Raw genomic sequence first — 10,358 nt, forward strand, 5'->3', positions numbered from 1 at the left:
CGATCATCAGATTTATGTTTTTCGGGGATCTCTTTCCTCTTTATCAGGATTTTTTTGTCACGGATTTTTAGTCCGTTATCCAGCGCTTTTGCAGTTCTTGTCTCGCAATGTATTCTGATCATTATACTCCTTATATAATATATTATGCTATACTCCTTATATAATATATTACGCTTTTTCGTGCCTAAAAAACTATAGATAAATTTAACTGTATGAAATTGAAGGAAAAAAACAAAAAAGCATTTTGATTGAGATGTTGATTCGGTTTTTAAAATAAAAAAGCTGCCAACTGAGTTACATGTCTGCCTCTATTTGCAACGTACAACCATGCTTAAATTTGAATGACAACAAAAAAACCAAACCCATTAAAAGGGCTAAACATTTTTTTATAATAATACTTATTTGAAATATAATGAAGAATTATATAAATTGCATTGTAAGAAAATAAATTGAAAATATGTTTGCTCACCACAAGATGGTCAACCATGTTACTATCAGTGCTAAACAACTAAATGTTGTATATCGCATATTTCAGAGGATTAAAGCTTGTAGAATCTATTGAATAAAGCCCTTCTGCTGTAAGCAGGCCACTGTATCGGCCAAACACTTCTTCATGGGGGTGAAGGACAGGCCCAAATCTCTGAGCTTCTGATTGGAAAACTTGTATGGCTGCTTTCTTGGGTTTTCTTCGTCTGAACACCTGCAACATGCATTCATGGCAATGAAATTAATTCATCAATTTAGATTTAGATTGCAGATGGAATTTCAGAAGATATATATAAAAAATATATATATATGAGTGGTTGGATACTTTGTAGGAATTGGATAGTGTGGGAACAATTCAGCCAACATGTGAGTCAGATCTCCTCTGTGGAGGTTCGATTCTGCACACAGATATCTCTGGCCACTGGCTGAAGGCGTTTCATACACCAAAATGTGAGCCTCTGCCACGTCCCTCACATCCACATATGCCTGAGTTAAATTTTTATACGTCTTGGTTGACCCTGCAATCCGTTGCAATTCAATTACTAATTCACTCACTTAATATGAATATTATGGTTTTATTTTGAAAAATCGTATCCATTTTTGAATCTTAAATCCTTACCATGGATATTTATTATACTAACCAGATGAAAACATTTCAAATACATGCATAATTTCTTTTCCTCATCGCCATAGTCTATATGTGCTACTTTTTGAAGGGGTTTTTTAGGTTAATTTCAGTCTAATTACTAGCTTAAAATTTGGCAGATATTTATTGGAATCCCAAGATTAAGTTGGAAACTCTCCACAATTTTAATGTTATTGGTTTTTTAGACGGTTTAATTTATTTATAGTCAAAACTTATTTTAAATAACAAAAATAAGATTTGACTTTAAAAAATTAGCTGATTCCATATAAAAATTGCAAAACATAACATATTTAAACAAAGTCGATAAAATTTGTTGTCCAGACAAAAAAATATACATATCTTTTTAAAAATTACAAAATTTCCAAAATATTTTAAAATTAAAAATAACTTAAAATTCAGGATAAAATTTAAACTTTTGTATAAGCATGTATTTTAAAATCTGACCAGCAAGAACAAAATCTATTGGGTGATATGTTCTTATTTAAATTCCAAAAGACTTATTTCAGACATTTACAATACAGGTAAGGATAGCCTTAATTACCCACCTTTCAGGTATTTCATAATATGAAAATTGCTCATGTTCATGGTGGGCTGCAACATAGGACCTAAAACCAGGCACGGAATAACCACTGCAATGTCCAAATTCCTTTTCTCGGCAATCTCCCATGCCAACTTCTCTGCCAAGATCTTTGCATAGCAATACCAATTCTGTAATGCATGAGTGGGATCAATTAATAAAATTAGTCCATGAAATTACCCACAATGTTTATTCACCTATAATCTACATATATCTGATCAACTTAATACCTTAGTTTCTTTGCAGTAGTCCAAATCGCTCCAACATTCATCATCGACTATGGCGAGTGGGTCTCTGTGAGGATCCATGTAAACCGCACCGATAGAAGATGTAACTACCACGCGCTTCACTCCCATTTCTGCACACGCCTCCAGAACGTTCCTGGTTCCGCTCACTGCTGGCTCTATAACTCGCTCCTGCGTCGTTAAAGAGAGCTTATTATGAAGATAAACTCACCCTTTTGATGCAGACTGATAAAAATTTAATCGATGCCATGTTAAACCGTAACAGCGACAGTCATCAACCAGAAACAGTAAAGCCGCATGAACTTTGAATCCGACCATTTTTAGGGTGGTTTTAGTGAAAGGATGGTCTAACCTTCTGTCATCAAAATTAAATTAAATTGTAATTTTGCTGTGTCCGTTAAAGAAAAAATTATAAAAATATAAAAATTAAATAAATAATGTGTATTAGTAAAAACAAAAATTACACTTAAAAAAATTGGATCTTTCTAGGTTCATGTTAAATCCGTATTTAAAATGGATCTATACCGGTTTAAAAGAAATGTGATCATGCCAGTGTTTGACTAGTAAATGGATAAAAATGGATTTAGTCTCATTAAAAGTGCCATGAAAAACCTCTTGGGCGCCCAAAACTCTGACTTGACAGTTGTAACCAGGATTTCAAAAAATTTCTACTGGATTTCATCTAATTCGCAGTGGATTTTAGATATTTTTCTTGAAAAAAAGTAGCCTCCTTAAACTACTTTACAAGTGATTGCAGATTCCAAAAATATTTTATCCTTGAAATCTTAGATACTAATAATTCGCAGTGGATTTTCCATATTTTTCTTGAAAAAAAGTAGACTCCTTAAACTACTTTACAAGTGATTGCAGATTCCAAAAATATTTTATCCTTGAAATCTTAGATACTAAGATTTGGTGCTGTTTGATTGCTAATTCTACAACTAGAATATTTATAAACAGAAAGAAAGTCAAATAATTTACTTTGTTTCTATTAAAGAATAGACGTTGTCTACTTGAAGCTACAATTTTACCCAAATGGCAAGTTTCTGGTTGGAATTCAGTGAATTTTTTTTCAAAAATCTGATTGTCAGAGTGGTTAAATCATTTTTTTCATGGCAGAAATAGATTCAGTACCATCAAAAACCTTAAGGATATCCAAAATCAAGCTTGACAGCTGTAATCCTGATTTTTAAGAGATTCTGCTAGATTTTCTGAAAATCTTAATGGAATGCCTATTGTTTTCCCTCCAAAATTGTGACCTTCTAAAAAATATTTTAAATCTGAAATAACTGATTTTGCTATTTTTCATATGAGAAGTCTAACTAATTAATAAATGAAATGATTTTCTTTTTAAGAATTTCCAACAAGGTGTTGAGGCCCTTTTTAAAGGTATGGCGTATTATTATTTGCACCCAATGACTGACGTGATTTTTTATTATCTCAAATACATCTGAATATATATAAATACATTAAACACCTAAAATATTTCTAAAATATTAAAATTTTTACACATTAAACAACTTAACTTAAATTTCTTAGAAATTCTAAAATTCAAATATAAAAGTTAAATTTCTTAGTAATTCTAAAATTCAACACTCCAATATAAAAGTTCATATGTATCCATAATTACTTACAGGGTCATTACTTATAAGACAAGCTGTGTGGAAAACACCGTGACAGCCTCGGATAACTGTGACCAAAGCCTGGTAATCGAGAATATCAGCTTTAACAATCTCAAGCCTCTCTTTTGCTCCTTCCAGCTCTCTTAAATGCTCATACTTACGCCCATCATCTGAAATCATGAAGTAATTAGACTAATCATTCAATGCAGAAACACCTGCCTAAATTAAATTCGTGTATCCAACAAAATTAAATTCATGTAACAAGAATTATACCAGCTGGATTGCTGTGAACTGCTCCTCTTACAGTATAGCCTTTGGCAAGGAGCTGCTTGACAAGCCATGAACCAATGAATCCTCCTGCTCCTGTCACACAAACTATTTTTTCTGTTTTCTTCTCCTCCTTCATTTGATCTGATCCCATGTTTTTTTTCAAACTACAGAATGTAACTCTCAGAGAAACAGGTTAACAAAAACAAGCAGTGAACAGTAGACAAGTGTGTAAAGCTTAATTTTTTAATCCAAGTAGAAAGAAGCTGAAGAGCAAACAGCATGTAAAGCTTCAAGAGAGGGGAAGAGTGATTGGAGTGTGGAAATGCAGGGGAGATCTTCCCTTTTAATAAAGATGGGGCAGAGCAGTTGAGAAAATGTTGACATTGGAACAAGAAAGTTGAGATGAATCTGTTAAAAATGGACAGAGCAGATCTCTATGTATATCCAGTGATCCACAGTGTCATATTCCAGCGATAATCATTGATTCACATGTTTGCAGAAAAAACATCAATATCAATCACCACCTAAAACATTAGTGGTTACCTAACTGTCTGGTAGCATGACAGACGGAGAACTGCAGTGCATACCTAATCGTCTGGTACACGTTGGGGTACAGGACAGACAGAGTAGTTGAGCTTTATGGTTGCTTAGAGATTGGGAAACTTTTTCAAATAGTAACGTTGCGTAGTTCTGAAAACAGAGCGCTGCTTATTATTTTATCCAGAATTAAATGGAAGAGTTGCATAGCTTTGTTTTTGGTGTTTCTTAAAATGAGGTGTTTTTTTTAAAATAAGTTTTATGGTATATATAGAATTGTTATTCTGTGAAAAAAATTCACAATTTAAATTTGTAATTCCAAACCATCCTTAAAACATACCCAAAAACATATACGTAGCTGTTAAACTACTTATTTTTTATTAAACTATTAAATATTAACTACTTCATCTTTATTGAACTATTAAATAGTTTTATGGTTTTCCAAAGATAATAGTTTTCCAAATGCTTTTAATAAAATCTTATCTAATAAAATTTTATCATTTCAATGCTTTTAATAAAATCTTTTCTAATAAACTTTATCATTTCCGGATAACTTAATTTTATTTATTGTTTATTTTTTTTTTAAATTATTTTAAAGTATTTTTTTTTATTGGGATGAGGGCGGTGTCAGAGGTGCCAGGCCTGAGTTGACATGGTGAGTACAATAAAATTCATTGTAGCCGCATCCACATGCTCAAGGCAGGGAGTGCGGTGTCCTCTGCGTTGAATGCATAGGAGGTGGGTTGGCAAGGTGGCAGAGGTGGACTTAAGGGAAGGTGGCGGAGTGGGAAGAGTTATTCGATGTGTAGTGGAGGTGAATGGTATAGCGGTGAAGGCAGGAACTACAGAGCGGGAGGGAGGCGAAGCAAATAAGTCTGTGGGCAAGCGTCGACTCTTGGGTATGTACACTGGTCCTGGCCATGTTCAATTCATAAGGTATGGTCAAGTTCTGGGGGAAATTACATGAGGTGGTGGGTGACTCGCTGGGGAGGAGGTAGAGATGTGAGGCCACCCCAACGAAGCTTAACTCAGTCAGGGAGGAACCAGGGAAGGCAAGGGGGAGCTATGGCTTGCCTCTGCGCTATTTTAATTTTTCTTTCAAGCAAAAGCTGGGGCTATGGCATGATGGATAGGGAACAGAGCATAGAAACCCAAACGACCAGCCCAAGGGCATAGGGATTAATGGGCAAGCCTCTCTTGGGCGACTGTGCATAACTGAGCGTGGCAAGGGAGTGTCGCAAGCAGGGAGTTGGGACGCAAGCAGGGTGGGAAATGGGCTGAGCAAACTCAAGCAAATGGCAATGCATAACCATACTGGAGTAGTCAGGGACCCTGGGTGGCCTAAGAGGCAGAGAGGTGAGCAGAAAGTGGACAGGACATCGTCGGCAGAGGCAAGGGTTTGCGGGTATGATAGCATTAGAAATACCTGGCTCCAGATGGGTCTGAGAGCTAGGTTATGGCCGCATGGGGGTGACCAATCTCTGAACAGTGGCAAGGGCGAGAGGCATGGAAATAAACCAGGGGAATCCTACTCCCATCCCACTTCCACTGGCCACCTGTGGGCACAGGGATACCTTTGCCTGTCGCAGGCTAGGAACGACAATGAAGTATGGTTAATGCAGTTGTGTTGTGTTGAAATGAATGATTTAGTGCAACTAACAATGTGGGAATGTATACAGGTTACAATTCGACAGGGTATGGCTCCAGCAAGACGTGGTCAAGGCCGCGGCAACAAGGGCCCGAAACCCTGGGCAACCAAGCGACCAAGCAGGGCAGAAGGCCACAGGGTCGTAAGCCCGCCGAGCACTTCATAGCTGAGGCAGCCGCAACATACAAGGAGGAAACTGACGAGGGCATCCAAAAGCTGATAGACGATTGGGAAGACCAGGTAAAGAATGAACTGGAACCAGACGATGAAATAGAAGTCTGGAGATCAATGGTGCCTGACCCAGGAACCACAAGAGAGAAAATTACACAATTCAAGCACACCGTGTACCTGTATTTCCTGATGAAAATTCTATTAGGCAAAGCATTAGAGCAAATTTCTGTGGGGATGGCAGTTACAATGCAAGTCCTTCCCAATTACAAAAAAGAAATCAAGAAGACCCTGTTTCGGCTGCACATACAGGACATTAGGATGTACCGGATTGACCGTCACATCCCTTGCATTGTGGAGCTCTTTGGAATGCCATAAGCAACTGCTGATGATCTTGCCCCAGTAGCCTCAGGCTCTGAGGAGTAGAATGTCAAGAAAGATTAGTCTTCCTATACTTAGTTTTTGTTTATGCGGATATCATTTATATTTCTAGTTGTTTATGTCAGTTGTCATAGCTACACAGTTTGTGGTCATGAGACTGAAACTTACCTAGTCTTGCTAGAAAGACTAAAGAAGTTATGTTTTTGGATGGCGTATAATGTCGACCGATGGCCAATAGACTCAATTTCCCTTTGGGGAGAGTTGAGGCCACCGAGTAAAACTGTGTGGTATAAATTTGTCTTATATATATGTTATGAAACCAGCTCAAGAAAAGATAGAAAAGATAGATCAACGCCTTAGAATTCAGCCTCTTCGAGGGGGCAACCTCCTTTACATTACATAAATGAACAATTCTTCAATGATACAAATGAAAAGCCCTCTTTTCTATATATAGGAGTCTAAGGGGTCCTAACATAATCAAAGCCGCCATAACAATAATAATGTAAGGGCACAATAATAACAATAGTGGGCTTCTATGGGGCACAATAGTAACAATATGGACACTACATGGGTACATCAATATAATAAGTGGGTTGTACTAATAACAATAAGGGGTTACACTAGTAGTATAGGGGCCTAACATGCCCCTCTCCTTCAAAAAGCGTTGTCCTCAACGCTTGAGTAGTTCTTGATTCTTCTGTATAAAATTCTTGTCCTCCCATGTGGAATATTCAGCGGGTAAGTTCTTCCACTTGATGAGATACTCTGAAATTGATCGATTTCATAGCTGTCGGGTTCTTGTTTCTGTGACTGCTCCAGGTTCCAATATGATTTTTCCTTCCTCTTCAATTTCTGGCAATATTGTTTGAATTGGGATCTTTTGCAACTTTTGAATAAGTGGCCATACTTCTTCATCCTTCTTCTATTCATCCCTTGCTTTGTTTATCCAATCTGGTTGGATAATAGAAATAACACAAAACAATGCTTCCACATCCTCATCCTTGAAGAGTCTTCCCATTCGGTAAGGTTGCCATTTTTTAAGTGCATGTAGTACTGCCAACATTTTCTTCTCATAAATATCTTGCTTGAGATGTAGGAGTAAAAATACCCAATCACCTACATCAAAACAGTTTTCACTATGATGTTGATCTACCTGTGGTTTCGTTTGATTTTGCACCGAAGTGGCGTTATCCTTTAAAAGTTGGAGAACTTGTTGTTGATGCTCGATGTGATCTTTCACTGCTTGAACCTTTTTCTTCTTGATATGTCCTTCTATCTCTAGAGTTTGAGGAGTGGTAATTTCTTCCAATCCTTTACAAGATATGGTCGGATTCATTTCTTGATGCTCGATGTGATCTTTCACTTCTTGAACATTTTTCTTCGTGATATGTCCTTCTATCTTGATAGTTTGAGGAGTGGTAATTTCGACAAATGAATTACAAGATATGGTTGGATTCCTTTCTTCTTTCTCAATGTGATCTTTCACTTCTTTCACCTTTTTCTTCTTCATATGTCCTTCTATCTTGAGAGTTTGAGGAGTGGTAATTCTTGCCAATGCTTTACAAGATATGGTCTGATTCATTTCTTCTTTCTCTGGGGTGGGGTCCTAGCGTATATATTCTTCCTTTGATGTTTCTTGATCCTTTTCCTCCTCCTCTTCATATTCTATGTAAAATAATTTCTTCTCAGCACACTTATGACCTTTAGTGCATTTGCTATCACAATTGTAACAAAGCCCTTTTTCTCTTTTTTCTTCCAATTGTTGTGGTGTAACCCTTGTAGGTTGTGGAAGGCTAGGAGAAACAACACTTCCATATTTATAGTTGTGAGGGGTATGCTTCCTGGTTTCCATAATTTTTCTTTCCACTAAGTCACAAATCCCTGTTACTCTTTCCAATTGTTGTGGTGTTGCTCTAAAGAAGGTGTTGCTCTTTGTATCCTCATAATGTGCTATCATTTCCTCCATGAAAATTGACCACGTAACAAGTTGTTTATGAGAACAAAGCCCTTCATACCATAAAAAGTGATCCGGTTCTAAATATGAAGATGTAATACATACCTTTTGTAATAGTGGTACACCATGTAGATCAAAATATTGCTCCATCTGAAGTATCCAATTTACCAGATCCTTGCCATCAAACTTCCCCATCTTGCTTTTTCTTGATTTTAGGAGCTCGATATTGAAATGACTGTAACTCTGTACTTTCAGATCTTTAAGTTCTGAAATTGTGACTTGTAGTAGCCCTCTGTGTCCTCTTTCCAATGCCACTAGTCTGATCCAAATTGGATTCTCCAAGAAAGAGTTATGCAAAATCTCCCACACTGACTTGATTATAGACTAGTTCAGTAGAACGAACTTGTATGATGTGTCGCGTGTCCCTGTTTCGACCTTTGGCTCTGAAAAGATATACAAGAAACTAAAATCTGTTCTCTTTCTATACCTTCTTACGAAATTTCAATCTGATGCTCAGAGAGAAAGTTATGACAATTTTCTCCAGGTCACCTATTTGGAATGTAATTCAGGAGTTTGCAAAAAGACCAACTTCCTCAGATCATATCTCCGTAAATATAGCGCGAAAAGATCTGAAATTTGGAACCGAGATTCAGCACGATGTCTTCTCAAATGGGTTTTTTTTTTTAGCTTCTGAAACGTCGCAAAAAAAAATTTATAGCGAAAATGCCACGATGACCTATTTGGAGCAGCGAAACTCTAGAATCCAAAGCTCTGATACCAAATGTTGTGAAACCAGCTCATGAAAAGATAGAAAAGATAGATCAACGCCTTAGAATTCAGCCTCTTCGAGGGGGAAACCTCCTTTACATTACATAAATGAACAATTCTTCGATGATACAAATGAAAAGACCTCCTTTCTATATATAGGAGTCTAAGGGGTCCTAACATAATCAAAGCCGCCATAACAATAATAATGTAAGGGCACAATAATAACAATAGTGGGCTTCTATGGGGCACAATAGTAACAATATGGGCACTACATGCGTACATCAATATAATAAGTGGATTGTACTAATAACAATAAGGGGTTACACTAGTAGTATAGAGGCTTGACAATATATAATAGAAAATAGATTGTCCTACTAAACATTACAAAACAAAAAAAATATTATAAATATTATTATATATAAAATATATTTAAAAAATAATATTAACACAAATATATTCTAATTTTTAATTCATTAAAATATAAATTAAAAATTAAAAATAACTATAATCTATTTTTTTAAATAATTAATATAATTTTATTTATATTTATTAGATTCATTTAATAGATTTTTATAGTCATTACAATCTCTTAAACACTTTGTGAAATTCATTTCTATTTTTTCTAGGTAATTACATATATAATGTATTACATAGTAATTACATATAATCTATTACAAATTACTTTGTTGGTATGAAAATTAATCTTAATCTATAATTCTAAAAAAAAGTGGTGCTCTCTAGAAAAATTATCGATAGTGCATCATATTTTTATTGTTATATTAATATTAGGTTAATTTTTAATTACTAACTGAGTAAATGATTCATAATGTTATTTTAATAGTTTTAGTGACCCATGGTTTTGTAGTTATATATTTAGCTATAATATAAAAATTTAATTGGTTTGAGATATTCTATTGTAATGAATCTAAAGGTGATTGGTTCACTTTACAAGATTTGATCAAGTATATTAATATAGATTTGTTGATGTTGATTTTTCTTAGTTTATATTTTCCAAGGAAAGTTTTATGTTTTTGTTGCTATGGTTTCTTTCACATT

General features: G+C 35.5%; 1 protein-coding gene across 2 annotated transcripts; it reads right to left on the reverse strand.

Annotated features, from left to right (window-relative positions):
* Positions 1-352: 352 nt before the first annotated feature.
* LOC149161899 (cinnamoyl-CoA reductase 1-like) lies at positions 353-4,242 on the reverse strand. 2 transcript variants are annotated; one of them, XM_089435581.1, is made up of 6 exons: positions 3,850-4,241; positions 3,589-3,746; positions 1,940-2,125; positions 1,678-1,840; positions 812-1,004; positions 353-700 (listed from the first exon to the last, which is right to left on the reverse strand). In XM_089435581.1, the coding sequence occupies exons 1-6, from the start codon at positions 3,995-3,997 to the stop codon at positions 556-558; spliced, it is 993 nt and encodes a 330-aa protein (XP_089291707.1). In that variant the 5' UTR covers positions 3,998-4,241; the 3' UTR covers positions 353-555. The 2 variants fall into 2 exon arrangements, with proteins under 2 accessions (XP_089291707.1, XP_089291708.1); XM_089435582.1 differs by lacking the exon at positions 812-1,004 and having other exon boundaries at positions 3,850-4,242.
* Between the last annotated feature and the right edge of the window lie 6,116 nt (positions 4,243-10,358).

Source organism: Pinus tabuliformis, chromosome 5_2 (genome assembly GCF_031772625.1).
Source record: "Pinus tabuliformis cultivar Carrire ecotype Pingquan chromosome 5_2, CPIR1, whole genome shotgun sequence".
In the NCBI taxonomy this organism is placed as follows: Eukaryota; Viridiplantae; Streptophyta; class Pinopsida; order Pinales; family Pinaceae; genus Pinus; species Pinus tabuliformis.